This window comes from Aspergillus heteromorphus, assembly GCF_003184545.1.
Source record: "Aspergillus heteromorphus CBS 117.55 chromosome Unknown BO70scaffold_15, whole genome shotgun sequence".
Taxonomy (NCBI): domain Eukaryota; kingdom Fungi; phylum Ascomycota; class Eurotiomycetes; order Eurotiales; family Aspergillaceae; genus Aspergillus; species Aspergillus heteromorphus.
In genome coordinates, this window is record NW_020290420.1 from 299484 (window position 1) to 316991 (window position 17508).

Sequence of the window (17508 nt, forward strand, 5' to 3'; positions counted from 1 at the left end):
CAGACTACTAACCGGGGTAGCTCCTCTCCCTGGGAGAAATCAAACAGAAAAACGGAGCTGCGAATCTGATCAAATCTTCCCTCATTGGTCAATCCATTAGTATAAGGCTGATGACCTAACAGCTGTTCTGTTTTAGTCATCGCCCTTCGCGTGGAATTTCCTCCTCTCTCTGTCTCTCTCTGTCTCTCTCTCTCAAAAAAAAAATCCACATTTTCCAGAGACTTCGATCGTCTCACACTCTATGACCGGGGAATTCATCTCTTCATCGCGAGATATTGTGCTGCTATGCAACAGTAATCTGTCGACACACCATCACAGAACATCGAGTATACGCGTGGAGGCGTGGCCGCGTGGATCATTCGGCCATGACTACCACATTCCACACATCCACCCGGCCGCCCCTTACTGGACTCGGATGTCTGGGGCTCTATCCCATTGGCTGCAATTACTTCCTAGGTCGTTTCTCCCCGAATCTTGTGTGTGGTTTGATAACAGCCAGCATACCAGAATCCATGGCACCTGGGGCTATACAAGCCTCGGGGTACGGCCTCCAGAACTGTTCATCATGGACCATCATACGCTTTCGTAGGACTGAGAGCCCGGTACTTGGTAATCGAGCCTAACGTAATATTGTAGAGGATAGGCAAGGCAATTGCCATGGATGAATGGGCATCTGGACGGGGGTGAACATCTTCCGCGCTGTGACAAAATATATATCTTACCCGCGATCTTGAAAGCCAACCCGATAAATTCACTTCAAACGGGGTTCACAAGAAAGTTGGCTGATTACAAGACTGTAGATGCAGCCTAGCTTTATATGCCGATTAATTATATCTCACCTGTATAAATTACCTTCGAAGAGATTAAATGCTAGAGCCTTGGTGATCCATGTTATGTTCTTTTCGTTGATAACTACTACGCAAACAAATTGACTGGGCGGCTTTTCTCCAGTAGAAACCCAGACTCGCTGGACACGACCATGACTAATCCCAAAGATCAAACTCGCCAACGTGAAAGGAGGAACACTGATGACCACACAGCCTGATTCTACCTGGTAGAGCGAGCTGGCTCCTGCATCATCACCATCATCACCATCATCACCATCGTCATCATCGTAATCATCGTCATCATCGTCACCATCATCTGCCGTGCATGCCACACAGTCAACTTATGGAGTACATCGGGCAGATTAGTCAAGCCAACAACATTTGCTGAAATTTCTAGAACAGAAAGCGATCGATGGGCTGACCGAGATCCTCCTGTGGGCTGGATTCAATTTTCCACTGCGAGTTCGAGTAAGCATCTCTATTTCTGTTTCTCTTTCCCCACAATCTATTGGGTGTTCCCTGGTATTCCCCTCAAGGCCTCTTTAGTGAAACAAACTAAATTCAAGCAGTCTCACAAGCCAGAAAATCCAGCCTAAAGAAGACGAAGTCTTACAAATCAATTCTAGAAGCGCGGGGAATATGCGGAAGAATATAGATTCATCGGAGTGATAAGAGGATCAGCAGGGACCTTATCAGCACTGCACCGGCCAATTCGCCATGGAAGTTTTGATGAACATTCCATGTCGGTTCACGAGGCCTCGTGTCCCCGTATTGAAGTAACACGCGTGAGAGCGCGCGATCCTTTACCCGGGAAATGCTGTTCAGGTCAGGGTTGGCAAGAGGTCGAAGCCCGTGCCTGAGCCAATGGACAATCGACTCCGAGTTGACCACAATAAGTTCCGACGATACTGACCATATGATCGATCAGACTCCAAGTCTGCTTGCAGCGAAATAATCGCGAAACGTTTGTCTTTCGGTAAAAAGATTTCTCGCGTTCAAAGATACTGAAAGTTATATACGCCCCTCGTACATCGGTCCGTCGCTAAACTTGGTGCTGTGATGATCGCTACAAGGCATAGACAGGTTATTGTGATTCGTGGGACAGGATCCCTAAATTAGCCGAAAAGCAGATCTGTCATCGAAGCGCGGAATTTTCCAGAATATCTCCATAGCGGACACAACAGCTCGAGTTCAAGGCCGGATCTAGAGCGAACAGGTTGGACATGGACAAGAAAAGAAACGAAACACAATGGACAGACTTTTCAATCCCCAAGCCGTTACAACCAACTGCAATAACAGGTTGCAACTTATACGTCAGGCCAGTGGAGGCCATAGCTAGGCGACCCTTTGGACAGATGTTGTCTACTTTAATTGCCTCCCTCATATTGGCCGACCGTATTGGCATTCCTGTGCTTTTGGTTGGCGCCTAGCAGGCATGTTGTTTTGAAGAACTTTCAAGATTGTTGCGAGGTTTTCGAAGGTTCGTCACTGGATATCCCTTTTAGATTATTCAGACATCCCCGAAGCCCATAACTGACGTTTGCATTGCTTGAGTCCTAGAAATGCGGCATGGAGCTGCTGTTGATTCCTGTTGCCTGTCGTGGGAGATGCAAATCACACGTAGAATGCTCTGGACGAGACCTCAAGAGAAAAAAGACCACATTACTGTCATCAGATGGCGGATTAGGTTTGATACTCCTGCCTAGCAAGGTAAATGGGATGATCGTGCACGAGCACCTGGTAGGTGTGGCAGGAAAAGTCATCCGACGGTCAAACCTTAGCTGGTCGATGGCATCTGGAATAATCCCCCGTGTGAATTCCAGCGGTAACCTTGTTTCTTTGAAGATTGTTTCTATCGAAAATCGACAAATGAGTAAGCAACGAGGCGCAGTGCATAACCTGTTAGCCTTACTCGGTGTATATCCTGTTGACGAACGCAAGGTACCCAGGGTCCGAATGATCGCTTCCAAACGAACAGCCACGGATGCTGACTACCCGGTGTATCGGCATGCACCGCAACACTCTCCACCCGATATCGCCATCAAGGCCAGAAATCTTTCGGCCTGTCCCGTGGAATGTTGTGTCTCATGCTCGGGAAGGAAAGACGTGAGGGGAGGAGCAATATCCGGAATTATCACGTCCAATCACGTGCGGGCCTGCGACGCGCTGATCGTCGCCAAATGGGGTGGCAACGACTTTCCTGTGTAGGAACAAACCTGAGAGGCTGGTACCACTCCCAGTCTCTCCCCCCCCCCCAGCGCCGGACAGTATCTCTGACCGTCAAGATGCCGTTCCTCGGCGCATGCTACCAGATACCCTCCAGAACACGGCTGCCTAGTCGCTTCGACCAGCGTCGGAAGCAGGGGTTGAGACATCGATACCCCCTTGATGATCGCGCTGCAGTGCCGGCTGGACTGAAGGCTGAGGTAGCCACCCAGATTTGTCCGTCAAGGGACAAATCTTGAAGTCTAGAATTCCGAAGTGAGAGGTTCTATCGGATGCCCAGACGGTGTGATCCGGATCCACCGTAACGGTGGTATCCAGTCAGGGACTGCTCCCCAGCTGTGTATTGTCACAGATTCTCAAACGTAAAGTGAGAGACATCGGGTGTTCAGAAGAGTAGGCTGGGGCCTGTCAGCCGTCTCAGGCCTAGGGATTCGCTGGCTTTTCGGACAATGCAACCCCAATCGAGTCGGCTTGGAGGGCTCCAACTAATCGCCCCCTAGATGCGCATGGAATGCATCTTTACCAGATCGGAGCATGCCGTAGTTGAGACACCTTGCCCCCACCCTACTTCACAAAGGATTTCTATACATCTATAAAGCTTCCTTCTCATCTTATGGGAAGACCCAGATGGAATCTAGCCTGACAACCTTGATCGATTGATCAGCAGATTCCCCCGCAAAGATGGAGGATCAATGCCGTGTGTATCTGTTTGGAGACCAAACAAGCGACATCGAGGCTGGCCTACGACGCTTGTTACAAGCGAAGAACAACACCATCGTCCAGTCTTTTTTCCAGCAATGCTTCCACGCGCTACGTCAAGAAATTTCGAGGCTCCCGCCATCTCAACGAAAGCTCTTCCCTCGCTTCACGAGCATTGTCGACCTGCTCTCTAGACACCGTGAATCAGGGCCCAGCCCCGTCTTGGAAAGTGCCTTTACGTGTATCTACCAGCTGGGTTCCTTCATACAGTAAGGCTCTTGGTTTCCTGTATAGGAAGTAAGGCTGATCAGCTCTAGCTTTTACGGGGATCTTGGATATACCTACCCTACCCCCTCAAACAGCCACCTCGTTGGTCTGTGCACTGGCCTTCTCAGTTGTACGGCCGTGAGCTGCTCCAAAAATGTTGGAGAGCTTCTTCCGGCCGCAATAGAAGCGGTTGTTGTGGCCCTTCGGCTCGGAATCTGTGTTCTACGGGTTCGAGAGCTTGTCGAAACCGAAGAATCTAAGTCAACATGCTGGTCAGCGTTGATTTCCGGAATTAGCGAGGAAGCGGCAGCTAGCCTCATTGACGAATACAGTAGCAAGAAGGTAGGTTGGCAACGATTAGATCCGAGTATCCCAAATTTAACGCTTGCAGGCTACTCCTCCGTCGTCGAAGCCGTATATCAGCGCGGTCAGTTCAAACGGGGTGACTATCAGTGCGCCCCCCGTGGTGCTCGACGATTTCATTGAAGCTAGCCTTTCGAAGAACTACAAGCCGGTCAGAGCACCGATCCATGGCCCCTACCATGCGCCGCACCTGTACGATGAGAAGGATATCGAGCGCATATTGCAAGCTTGCCCCCCAGACGTTTTGCCGAACTACTCGCCTGCTACGCCTGTTATTTCCAGCAATACCGGCAAGCCCATTGAGGCCAAGTGCATCAAAGACCTCTTCAAAGTTGCGCTCGAGGAAATTCTGTTGCAACGGCTGTGCTGGGACAAAGTGACAGAATCTTGCTCAGCAGTATGCAAGTCAGCAACGGACAAGGAATGCAAACTGTTCCCGATCTCGAGCGGTGCCACCCAGAGTTTGTTCACTGCACTCAAGAAGGCCGGTATGAACATCGGCCTGGAGACCGGGGTCGGAGATATCATTCCGAACCCAGACACCCCGAATCGCACAGGCAAAACCGAATGTTCCAAGATTGCCATCATCGGAATGTCCGGAAGGTTTCCTGACGCAGATAGTACGGAGAGCTTTTGGGAACTCCTGTACAAAGGTCTTGATGTGCATCGCAAAGTTCCGGCTGATCGTTGGGATGTCGATGCCCACGTCGACGTCACTGGCACCAAGAGGAACACAAGCAGAGTGCCCTATGGTTGCTGGATAAATGAGCCTGGGCTGTTTGACCCTCGATTTTTCAACATGTCGCCCCGAGAAGCGCTCCAGGCAGATCCCGCCCAACGGCTTGCTTTGCTCACAGCCTATGAAGCCCTCGAGATGGCTGGTTTCATCCCGGATAGCTCCCCGTCAACACAGAGGGACCGCGTGGGCGTCTTCTATGGAATGACTAGTGACGACTATCGTGAAATCAACAGCGGCCAAGACATTGATACCTACTTTATCCCTGGAGGCAACCGGGCCTTTACGCCGGGCCGGATAAACTACTATTTCAAGTTCAGCGGACCCAGTGTGAACGTTGATACGGCCTGTTCGTCTAGTCTGGCAGCTATCCATTTGGCTTGCAATGCTATCTGGAGGAACGACTGTGATGCGGCTATCACTGGCGGTGTGAACGTCTTGACCAACCCTGACAATCATGCCGGTCTGGACCGGGGCCATTTCCTGTCTAGAACTGGAAATTGCAACACTTTTGACGATGGCGCGGATGGCTACTGCAGAGCAGACGGTATCGGCAGTATTGTCCTGAAACGCCTTGAGGACGCCGAAGCTGACAACGATCCGATTATTGGTGTCATCAACGGAGCGTACACAAACCACTCTGCTGAGGCTGTGTCAATTACTCGTCCTCATGTTGGTGCGCAATCATTCATCTTCAACAAGCTACTCAACGAAGCGAATGTTGATCCAAAGGACGTGAGCTACGTTGAAATGCATGGTACAGGAACGCAGGCCGGTGACGCTGTCGAAATGCAATCTGTCCTTGAAGTCTTTGCCCCTGATTATCGCCGCGGTCCCGGGCAGTCTCTTCATCTTGGCTCCGCCAAGGCCAATATTGGGCACGGAGAATCTGCATCTGGTGTCACTGCTCTTGTCAAGGTCCTCATGATGATGCGGGAAAACATGATTCCTCCTCACTGTGGCATAAAGACCAAGATCAACCACAATTTCCCGACGGACTTGTCCAAGCGCAATGTTCATATCGCTTTTCAGCCCACTCCTTGGAACCGGCCCGCTTCTGGAAAGCGCCGTACCTTCGTGAACAACTTTTCGGCTGCTGGTGGAAACACTGCTCTTCTTGTGGAAGATGCTCCCATTCCGCAGCAAAAGGGGCAGGACCCTCGCTCGTTCCACCTGGTGACTTTGTCTGCTAGATCCCAAACTGCCTTGAGAAACAACATCGACTCCCTTGTGAAATACATCGACTCACAGGGCAAGCATTTTGGAGTAAAGGAGACCGATTTCCTTCCTAGCTTGGCTTATACGACTACCGCACGCCGAATCCATCATCCTTTCCGGGTTACTGCGGTTGGTGGAAGCCTGCAGGCATTGCGCGACTCGCTGCATGGTGCTTCGCACCGTGAGACCTTCACTTCGGTACCGACAACAGCCCCAGGGATTGGTTTTGTCTTTACCGGCCAAGGTGCGCAGTATTCTGGCATGGGCAAGGAACTCTACCGCAGTTGCTTCCAATTTAGGACTGTGATCGAACACTTCGATTGCATTGCACGCAGTCAAGGAATCCCTTCGATTATTCCGCTTGTTGATGGAAGTGTGCCTGTTGAGGACCTCAGCCCCGTCGTGGTACAGGTGGGAACCACCTGTGTCCAAATGGCTCTGGTAAATTACTGGATTGCTCTGGGTGTGAAGCCGGCATTCATCATCGGACACAGTCTTGGTGATTACGCTGCACTCAATACGGCCGGTGTTCTGTCCACTACCGACACCATCTACCTATGCGGACGACGTGCCCAACTTCTCACAAAGGAATGCAAAATCGGAACACATTCGATGTTGGCCATCAAGGCATCCTTGGCTGAGGTCAAGCAGTTCCTCAGAGACGATGTCCATGAAGTCTCTTGCGTGAATGCACCTGCTGAAACTGTTGTCAGTGGCCTTGTCTCTGACATTGATGAGCTGGCTCAAAAGTGCTCCACTGAGGGCCTGAAATCGACCAAGCTGCGAGTTCCATACGCTTTCCATTCCTCTCAGGTTGAGCCCATCCTGGACACCTTTGAAGAAATCGCCCGGGGTGTTACCTTCCATAAACCCACAACCCCATTTGTCTCAGCTCTGCTCGGTGAAGTAATCACGGATGCTAATTGGGATTGCCTCGGAGCCAAGTACCTGAGAGACCATTGCAGAAAATCGGTCAACTTCCTCGGTGGACTGGAGGCCACCAGACACGCCAAGCTGACGAACGATAAAACCCTATGGGTTGAGATTGGCTCGCATACCATCTGTTCGGGAATGATCAAGGCGACTCTCGGACCACAAGTTACTACAGTTGCCTCCCTCCGTCGTGAAGAAGACACCTGGAAGGTTCTTTCAAACAGTTTGTCGAGTCTTCACCTGGCTGGTATTGACCTTAACTGGAAGCAATACCACCAAGACTTCGCCTCTTGCCATCAAGTCCTGCGGCTCCCGTCCTACAAGTGGGATCTCAAGAACTACTGGATTCCCTACACCAACAACTTCTGCTTGACCAAGGGAGCCCCAGTAGCCGCGATTGCGGCGGCCCCACAATACGAGTTCTTGACAACCGCTGCTCAGAAGGTCATCGAGACTCGGGATGATGGAGAAACGGCTACGGTGGTGGTAGAGAATGATATCGCGGATCCAGATCTGAACCGCGTCATTCAGGGGCACAAGGTGAACGGAGCTGCGCTCTGTCCTTCGGTGAGTGTTTCTAATTAACCACCTTTATCACAGTCTTTTGCTGATCTAGAAAACAGTCGCTCTACGCCGATATTTCACAAACACTTGCAGAGTACTTGATCAAGAAGTACAAGCCCGAATACGAAGGATTAGGTCTTGATGTGTGCGACGTCACTGTTCCGAAGCCTCTTATCGCAAAATCTGGACAACAGCTTTTCCGGATATCAGCTACAGCGAACTGGGCGGATAAGAGTACGTCTCTCCAAATCTACTCTGTTACCCCAGAAGGGAAGAAGACCGTCGAGCATGCCACCTGCTTCGTCAAGTTCTTCGACATAGCTGCTGAGCAGACGCAATGGAAACGGATGGCATACCTCATCAAGAGAGGCATTGACCGGCTGCATGAGGTTGCGGAAAATGGAGATGCCCACCGAATGGGGAGAGGCATGGTGTACAAACTGTTCGGTGCACTGGTCGACTATGATGAAAACTTCAAGAACATGCGCGAAGTGATCCTCGATAGTGAAAACCACGAAGCCACTGCGCGCGTCAAGTTCGGGACACCTCAGGGCAAATTCCACCGGAACCCGTTCTGGATTGATAGCTTCGGTCATCTGTCGGGTTTCATCATGAACGCTAGTGATGCTACAGATTCCAAAAATCACGTCTTCGTCAATCATGGATGGGATTCGATGCGTTGTCTGAAAAAGTTTGAACCAGATGTCGCCTACAGAACCTATGTTAGGATGCAGCCCTGGCAGAACTCCATTTGGGCTGGTGATGTTTATGTTTTCGAAGGAGACGAAATCATTGCGGTGTATGGAGCTGTCAAGGTAAGTTCCATTCCTTGCGAATTTGATATCCCTTTCAAGACACTGACGTGTATGGCAGTTCCAATGCTTGTCGCGCAAGATTCTTGACACCGTTCTCCCCCCGGTTGGGGCTTCGAAGGCGCCAAGCAGGCCATCCCCCAGTGCCCAGAGATCTGCCCCGGTTGCTGTCAACAAGACTCGTGCTAGTGCTCCAGCGCCTGCGAGGCCAGCGGCCAAGCCCCGCGCACCAAGCATCATCGGACGTGCCCTCAGCATACTCGCATCGGAGGTCGGACTTTCTGAATCTGAGATCACGGATGATATGGTTTTCGCAGACTATGGGGTGGACTCTCTGCTCTCACTGACGGTGACTGGCAGATACCGGGAGGAGCTAGATATTGACTTGGAGTCTTCGGTATTCATTGACCAGCCAACCGTTAAGGACTTCAAACAATTCATTGCCCAGATGAGCCCTGCAGAGGCCAGCGATGGATCCACCAGTGATCCAGAGTCTAGCTCTTCCTTCAACGGTGGTTCCTCAACCGACGAGTCCAGCGCTGGCTCCCCTTGTGTCAGCTCGCCACCAAACGAGAAGGTCATCCAGGCTGAGCAGCACGGTACGATGAAAGAGATCCGAGCCATCCTGGCAGATGAAATCGGCGTCTCCGAGGAAGAGCTCAAGGCGGACGAGAATCTTGCCGAGATGGGAATGGATTCACTGCTTTCTCTCACCGTCCTTGGAAGAATCCGGGAAACATTGGATATGGATCTTCCTGGTGAATTTTTTATCGAGAACCAGACTCTCAACGACGTTGAGGAAGCGTTGGACCTGAAGCCGAAGGCTGCTCCCGTTCCTCCTGCTCCAGCAGCCGCCCCTGTATCAGCGCCACCCACCCTGTCGGAACCCGTCCCCAACTCCAAATCCACCCTCAGTGCCCGGGCAAGCCAACATCCCCGAGCCACCTCCATCCTGCTACAAGGAAACCCGAAAACCGCCACCAAGACTCTGTTCCTGTTCCCCGACGGCTCCGGCTCCGCAACCTCCTACGCGGGCATCCCGGGAGTCTCCCCAGACGTGTGCGTCTACGGGCTAAACTGTCCGTACATGAAAACGCCCGAGAAGCTCAAATTCGGCCTCGACGAGATGACCTTCCCATACCTGGGTGAAGTCCGGCGCAGACAACCCAAGGGCCCGTACAACTTCGGCGGATGGTCCGCCGGCGGAATCTGCGCCTACGACGCCGCTCGATACCTGATCCTGGAAGAAGGCGAGCAAGTGGACCGCTTACTCCTTCTGGACTCCCCCTTCCCCATCGGCCTCGAGAAGCTCCCACCCCGTCTCTACAAGTTCTTCGACAACATCGGGTTCTTCGGCGAAGGCAAATCCGCACCCCCGGCCTGGCTGCTACCGCACTTCCTCGCCTTCATCGATTCCCTCGACGCCTACAAGGCCGTCCCTCTCCCCTTCAACGACCCGCAATGGGCCAAGAAAATGCCCAAGACGTTCCTCATCTGGGCTAAGGACGGCGTCTGCGGCAAGCCGGGCGATCCCTGGCCCGAGCCGGCCCCCGATGGCAGCCCCGACCCGAGGGAGATGGTCTGGTTGCTCAAGAACCGCGCCGACCTGGGTCCAAACAAATGGGACACGCTGGTTGGGCCCGACAACGTCGGCGGGATCACTGCCATGGAGGGCGCGAACCATTTCACTATGACCCTGGGGTCGAAGGCGAAGGAGTTGTCGACTTTCATTGCGAACGCGATGACAAATTAATTAGATTGCACGACCTTTTACTGATTGACTGACTGATTGATTGATTGATTCATTCATTCATCCACTACGCACTTTCTCTTTCTTACCAATTTCCTTTTCATCTTTTTTTTTTTAAATGAGCTTCTTTATTTTATTTTTCCTATGTCCCCTGACATGAATAGTTCCTAATCCTGCTGTTAACCTCATTCATTAAAAGACGATTGAATGACTTGCACTCAAGCACGCGCTATACATGAATGGATTGGGTTCATTGATTCGATTTGGTTTAATGATGACGGAATGTGATTGATGTATTACATGTCGCCTACTGGAACTATCTACTGGCCTAGTTTTGATCTCTCTCTCTCTCTCTCTCTCTCATGACTTATAATAGAATGGCAATATACGATGTTACGTTATAAGAAAGGATTGATGAATGAAATAGAAATGATTGATTAGGTGGCTTATTAACTGGTGCGGTACACATTCGGTACACATTAGAGATTCTTTGCTTTGCATGCACGCTTGCTTGCTTGGATGTATGTATGGATGCAAGCATTAGATTCATGCCCTAGTACTGCGTGTGTACGTGGTGAAATTTGATGGACGCTAGCTAGCTAGATAGATAGGATCGATTGGATGGACGGATGTGGGAGAGAGATCCACGAATAAGTCCAGAGGGAAAGCAAGAAGGGTGTGGGTGAGTGGGTGGTCGCCGAAAAAGGTAAACGCCCAGGCGATGCAAGGTTATGTATGTATGTATGTATGACAAGGGGGGTTGGGTTGGTGATAGTGCAAGTAGGTAGGTAGGTGGGTGGGATGGCCAGCTACCGGACGTTGATTGAACCTGGACTCCGGACGCGATAAGCAGACAGAAAAAGACAAGAAAGAAAAACCAGGCGGACTGGAGATGCGCAGCGCAGCACAAGACAGCACAGCATAGAGTGTGTTGGCTGGGATCTAATGCGATGTAACCGGACGGAACGCAAGCCAGCCTCCAGGTAGATACGGAAGTAGCAGCAGCAGTAGGGGGGAGAGGGAAATTCGATTCGCGGGATGGATGGTGCAATGCGTACATGCAATGTCGATGAGCATCGATTCCAGGTATGTGGGTGGGAGGTTAGGTTGCGTATGCATATTGCATATTGCATAGGTAGAGCCAGATGAGATCAGGTTTCGAAAGAGGAAGAGTAGGAGGGGGAGAGTGAAGGGTATGTAGGTATGTATGCATGAATATGCAAGGGTGGAAAGGAATGGAGGAAGGGGGGTTGATTGTTGCGCAGCTGATCGGGCGAGTGGTTGGCGAGATGAGATGGAAGAAGGAAGTGACGTTGCATCGAGTATGTAGGTGAGGTGAACTAAAGAGGCATTTTCGCTGTAGTAACAAGTAGTACCTTAGCGGACCTCGCTGTACCTTAGTGTACTTCCACGCCCTGCAAGAGACGAGCCATTATTATTGCTGTTGTTGTTGATACCGGGGCTCGTGGGCCGGCTATTACCTGCTGTCCATTTGGGGCTTCGTGGCTGCGTGCTCGTCGAGCGCGTGGAGGGCCGGTTTTTGCGAAGTTCTCGAACCTCCTCTTCTTTCCTGCGGAGGAGATCCTCGCGCGAGCGCAGGAGCGATTCTAACTCCACCACACGCGACAGGTGGCGAGCCTCGTCGTTTTTCATGTTGAGCTCGCGCAGACGGCTGGCGTCGCCGGCGACTTTCCGGGTGAGGTTCTCGTTTTCTTCGCGCAGTTGCCGGGCTTCGTTGCCTGACTGTGCGGCGACGGTCGAGGCAGTCTGGTACTGTTCGCGAGTGTACTCGGCCTGCCGGGCCTCATACTCGGCTTTTCGCTTGAACGAGGCGTTTTCTTCGTTCAAACGGCGAATTTCTTCCCTTGCTGACTCTAGTTCCGCGGAACTGCCCCCGCCTGCTTTGAGGGATTCGCGGGCCTGTTCTAGTTCGTGTCGTAGCTGGGTGCGCTCGTCTTTCAGCTTGGCGATGTCCTCTTTCTGCTTTTCCAGCTTTTGATCAGATGTAGCCTTGGCTTCCGCGAGGCGCTCCCGCTCTCGTTGGAGCTGATGAGAATCTTTGGTGCGAGTCTCGTAGCGGTGCTGTAGCTTTTCAAGAACGCTGTCCCTCTCCTGAAGACGGGCTTGGGCTTCCGCTAGAGCCTTTTGGAGCCTATCGACTTCCGCTGCGTGCGCGGTCTTCATCTGGACAACGTTTCTCTCGAGTGATCGGAGTCCACCATTTAAAGTTTGACTGGGGAAATTGGTTGACTCGGTGAACTGACTTGAATCTTGTGACTCCTCGACCCTTGGCCGTTTCGAAGATTGTTCAGTGATATCTTCCTCCTAGACCCGTGTATTAGTGGCAAAGGGGAAATAAATCATAGGCAACATCACTCACAAACGCTCGCTTCTGGGTCTGCGAAGTCATCAACGATGAGACATCGACACTAGGTCGGCTCTGCAGTTCATGCTGAGTAGCCTCAAGCTCCTCCGGGCTTACAATGTCCAAAGACTCTATGTGTGGTAGAGACCAATGGGCATTAGCATTATCGGACTCCAGACACGACAACAGCTCTTCTGCGTCTTCATGTACCCCAAGGGCATCATCCTGGAGGTCACCGACTGAACTCCGGAGACGTATGGTATATTGAATAATCAATCGGAGCCGTTCGAGTTCTGGAAGGCCGGGGAAACAAAGCCCAATATGCTCACTCGAGTTTGACACCATCAGACGGATCACGGGAAGCAAATTGCCGTTACGAGCAAAAGTGGTTCGCATATGTTCCACCGTAGGGTTCTTGACGTTGAATAACGAATCGAACGCAATGATGGCAGAAGGGGCTTTGTAGGTTTCCATAACGCCGTCATTGGCTGTGGACTGAACACCAAAGCTTAATGGGCCCTTTATCAATGACACCTCTGCATTCGTTCCAGATCCCATTTCCTGGCGTGGGCGCGTATACGTCAGGCTCTTTCCCAAGAGATAACGTTCGACAACCCGCTGAGTTTTCTCGCCGTGCACCATGATGATCAAGTGCATATCACGCATTCTGGCAATTTCCAAGAGGTAACTTATGAGCTGAAACTTTGCGCTAGAGTACTCGGCCCAGGCGGCTTCCTTTTCTACATCAGAGTCCGACGCTTTGGCATGATCAAGCGTGTTCAGGTCCGGATGAGTCGTGACATTGTTAAGGCGCTCTAGTACCCCATTCATTGTGGACACAAGGTGTTCATGCTGGCCATCAGTTAGTTCACCGAAAGATTGGTAATGGAGTTTTACATCGTACCTGATCCTCTGGAATCTTGGACGGGGCGCTTGTTATGTTGAGGAAATTGCGAATGCTCTGGCTCTCACTAGTCAGGACTTTTTCGTAGTCATCTTTGACTCTGGAATCCATCGGGAGCGGAATAGCGAATTCAGACGGGCCAAGGTGCACTGCTCCAGGAATTGGCTCCTCGGTATGCATCACCGTCAATGCGCTGGGTTGAATCGTCTGAATACCGGTGTGCTGCATGTCAATGTGTTGAGGGGGTTCCATTCCTACGGGCTCCACGGGGGCAACTGGCATGGTAGGTGCTGGCTCCGGGTGGGCATGATGTGTAGGCTCTTTGTCGACTCGGACGCTGAGGGGAGGGGCTGTCTCAGGGACCGGCACAGGAGCAGAAGGCTCTATGTCTCCAGCAGAGGACGGCGTGGCACTTGCATCGGGCGTGGGATTGGACTTGCTTGTACGTAGCTGAGCATACGCATTCATAAGCTTTTCCTTTGGCGTGGACCCCTCGAACTGGCTATACTTGTCCATGACGTCGGACAGGGTCGTTCCACCCTTCTTATCTTGATCATCCATTGCGTAGATGTCCACACCTGGATCAGGACCAATCGTCATAGAACCAGAGGCTGAACCCTGGAATTCTGCGTTTGCTGGAGTGTGAGGTGTAATCGCTATGACCGTTTCCGCCACGGTGCTCGCACGTCTAGTAATAGGATGCCCTGTCCGTAGTCAGCAAAGTTGAGAAACGAATGAGAACGGACAGCAGACCTGGGGTTGAACAGACTATCGAGGAGTGCAGTTGAGATACAGCCGTGGTGTCCGGGATTGAGCGGCAAATAGATGACGTGAAAGAGTGATGTGAGCCAGTGGCGGGAATAATGCGCGACCTCGGGCTTTTGGGTTCACCAAGAAGAGCAGACGGGGTTTCCGGTATCTCACTATCAGCTTGAACCTCGTTGTTTGGCAAGCTTTCCTGCGGGTTACGAAGTCCCGAAAGTCCCGGAGACTTGGGAAGAGGAAGCTCGTCGATTCTCCCGGAAATCACCAAGCCGTCCGCTTCCGAAATGTTGTTCTTCTCCTTATCAGGTGTTATTCTGGCATATACAGACCTGATCGGTGTCTCTTCGATCTCGTCGGGAAGTCTGAGCTGGGCGGGGATGGAGGAAGCTGAGGAGAGTTCGAACACGCCAGCAATGACCGGTTGTGCTTCTAATGATGTTTCTTCGAGGTCGGATTCAATATCGTTCGCGGATTCGTACGGGTTGAGCAGGCTGAACGAGGTAGAATTAGCGCTGGCAGGGTCGCCTGGCGACAGATACGTCTCTGGTATACTTGCAGCCGGGACAAATAGTGGAGAACTCGAACAAGTATGCTGGGATTCGATTCCGGGAGAAACAGGTGCAGGGTCCAGGCGTTCCGTGCTGTGCTCTCGAGGGCTGAGGAGGAGTGATTCTGGTGGCGGAGTGTTCAGCGGAGTTTCCTTCTGGGAGCGACCTTGCTGTTTCCTTTCCTCCCAAGCTTGAACTGCCGAATCGTTGGCGTGTTCCTTAGGTTCCTGGTTCCGCACTCGCCGTTAGCCTACAGTTTAGTGTCGCGAGGGCTCCGATCAGGCCATAAGCGGGGCTAGCTGTGTGGCTGGGCCGACTTACCCAAGTGGGCGTGTAATCTCCTTCCCAGTCGATCAGGTATTGCGATTCGGTTTCATCTAGTATGCAGTTGATATAGAACTCGTCTTCTTCCAAAGAACCACCGTCGCTTCCAGTTTCGCGCTCGTCCTCACTTGACTGGACGGTGTGTTTGTTTTCCGGACGTTTTGACGGGATGTTGGTTGTGTAGTCTGTATATATCGGGGTAGTGGCCTTGCGCTTGCGCACCATTATACGCGAGAAGGGAGCATGGCCGAGGTACGGCAATCCATGGCGGAGTAAAGGAACAACAAAGCAGTGGACGGGGAGCGCCAATGAGATCGCGGGGGTACCGACGAGACAGCGGGAGGAGAAGCCGCAGTGCCGCAGGGTCGAGGCGGGGAACGTTGGAGGAGAAGGGAGAGGGGAGAGTTGGCGGCGTTGGACGGCTGGTGGTGATGAAGTCGCCGGTTCCAACGCGGGTGATCGACCGGCACGTGATGGCTGGCTGCTTATCGGCGGACTCTTCTTGTCTCGTCTTGTCTTTTCTTCAGGACTGCAACCCAATCCACAGAGTATCTATCCATTGGCTGTCCTGACCCTCTTCGATGCCATGGTTCGCACAGGCGTTCTAACCACAAAAGGACGCGTATGCACCAAACTGCAGGCTTCCCGACGAAGGAGATCTATACCTATCGCTTGGACTCGGGTCCCCGGCTCAATGGCTCGGCATCTTTACCAAAGTCACGTAGATGGACCCAAATCAATCAGTATTCTTCAGACACGTCACGTCCATCCAGGCACTTGGCAATATTCCAATCCAGACCCAGATACAGGTGCTGTCTCATCACTCGCCTGGTCCTAAGAAGCCAAGCAAGTCAGGTCCCCCTCCCGCCTGACAGGACATTTCTTGGCCAGATTTTAGGGAGGTGAGGGCCCCAATGTTCTCCCACCAACCAGTGTACATAAGAAAGACCGTGAGACGTGAGGCGTGGGGATTGGACAGCCGAGGAACATTCCATTCCAGGGGAGCAACCGTCCGCCACCATTCGTCCTTTGTTGTTGTTTTTTTCTCCCGTCAAACATCTTTCGCGTACAGCCCCATCAGCCCGGTTTAAGACCAGACCCCAGAGAAGACCCCCCCCCAAACCCCGACTTCATTTCTCCTCCCCCCCACCCCCAGAAACCATAATCAAACATCATGGATTCGGTAGACAAGCTACTCAGATCGGCGCGCTCAGCGCCATACGGCCACCTCCTCCCAGCAGAGGACCGCCTATTCAGAGTCATCGCCGAAGAAGTGCAATTGCACATGATGAACTACGATGCTTCTCATGACTTCGACCACATCCTTCGGGTCCTGACTCTATCCATGCATATCCTCGCCCTGGAGTATGAAGATCACGATAACCAGAATAAATACGACCCTACCGTGGTGCTTCTCGCCGCGTAAGTGAACTAACCGCCACTCCCCCCTCCCTCTGCTGCTCAACCGTCCACTCACCAGAAGAAACAAATAGCCTCCTCCATGACGTGAATGACCGGAAGTACCTACCCCCAGCGGTCAATGGGCAACAGACTTCCAAGATTGCACTGGTTCTTGAGCAAGCTGGGGCCTCCGCCGATCTAGCGGCCATCGTTGAAACGGTAGTCGACCACGTTTCCTATTCGTCGGAGATCAAGGACCCAGCAAAGGTCCAGCGGGCGTTGCAGCAGCATCCTGAACTCGGGATTGTCCAGGATGCGGATCGCATTGATGCCATCGGGGCGATTGGGATTGGCCGGACGTTTACGTTTGGAGGGGCCAAGCTGCCGTTGGCGGGTATGCAGAATGTGAGGGAGCATATCGATGAGAAGCTGGAGAAGCTCGAGGGGATGATGAAGGTAAGAATGTCGATATAAGGGCTTGGGAGTTCTTGGCTAATACGGGGCATTAGACGAACACTGGCAGGAAGATGGCGAGGAAACGCACGGAGAGATTGACGATGTTTAAGAAATGGTGGGATGAGGAGACCATGCTGGTGACTGGTATATAGTTGCCCTTCTATTATATTCGTTCCTTTGTCGCGTTTTGGATAGGTTAGTATAGATAGTTAAGCGAGGCCGACTAGACTGTACTGGCGTTTTCTTTGACATCTACACCAGGTTAAGGTTGTCTTATAGTTTCCACTGGCTTGCATTCAGAATGGCCAGGTAGGCTTCTGGAATTTAAACCGTGTTCTAACTCCTGTATG

At 52.0% G+C, this 17508-nt stretch overlaps 3 protein-coding genes across 3 annotated transcripts; 2 read left to right on the plus strand and 1 right to left on the minus strand.

Moving 5' to 3' along the window:
• Positions 1–3734: 3734 nt before the first annotated feature.
• On the plus strand, positions 3735–10785 carry pksP (polyketide synthase alb1; the record flags this gene model as incomplete). The annotated part of the gene is made up of 6 exons (XM_025545396.1): positions 3735–4021; positions 4115–4125; positions 4297–4361; positions 4411–7836; positions 7893–8648; positions 8707–10785. 6 exons carry the CDS (start codon positions 3735–3737, stop codon positions 10396–10398), a joined length of 6237 nt encoding a protein of 2078 aa, XP_025398657.1. The 3' UTR covers positions 10399–10785.
• An 828-nt stretch (positions 10786–11613) lies between these two features.
• Positions 11614–15676, minus strand: BO70DRAFT_51891 (uncharacterized protein). Its single transcript, XM_025548508.1, has 5 exons — positions 15299–15676; positions 14418–15204; positions 13665–14368; positions 12776–13612; positions 11614–12720 (listed from the first exon to the last, which is right to left on the minus strand). The coding sequence occupies exons 1-5, from the start codon at positions 15524–15526 to the stop codon at positions 11773–11775; spliced, it is 3504 nt and encodes a 1167-aa protein (XP_025398658.1). The 5' UTR covers positions 15527–15676; the 3' UTR covers positions 11614–11772.
• A 749-nt stretch (positions 15677–16425) lies between these two features.
• On the plus strand, positions 16426–17492 carry BO70DRAFT_362803 (HD domain-containing protein). The gene is made up of 3 exons (XM_025543405.1): positions 16426–16723; positions 16795–17158; positions 17212–17492. The coding sequence occupies exons 1-3, from the start codon at positions 16476–16478 to the stop codon at positions 17308–17310; spliced, it is 711 nt and encodes a 236-aa protein (XP_025398659.1). The 5' UTR covers positions 16426–16475; the 3' UTR covers positions 17311–17492.
• Positions 17493–17508: the final 16 nt, after the last annotated feature.

Coding starts and splice junctions, on each gene's coding strand:
- BO70DRAFT_51891 (XM_025548508.1), bottom strand. CDS start 15,526: ATGGTGCGCAAGCGCAAGGCCACTACCCCGATATATACAGACTACACA. Junction 15,205..15,298: donor GAGATTACACGCCCACTTGG/GTAAGTCGGCCC, acceptor GTGCGGAACCAG/GAACCTAAGGAACACGCCAA. Junction 13,613..13,664: donor CCAAGATTCCAGAGGATCAG/GTACGATGTAAA, acceptor ACTGATGGCCAG/CATGAACACCTTGTGTCCAC.
- BO70DRAFT_362803 (XM_025543405.1), top strand. CDS start 16,476: ATGGATTCGGTAGACAAGCTACTCAGATCGGCGCGCTCAGCGCCATAC. Junction 16,724..16,794: donor ACCGTGGTGCTTCTCGCCGC/GTAAGTGAACTA, acceptor AGAAACAAATAG/CCTCCTCCATGACGTGAATG. Junction 17,159..17,211: donor AGCTCGAGGGGATGATGAAG/GTAAGAATGTCG, acceptor ACGGGGCATTAG/ACGAACACTGGCAGGAAGAT.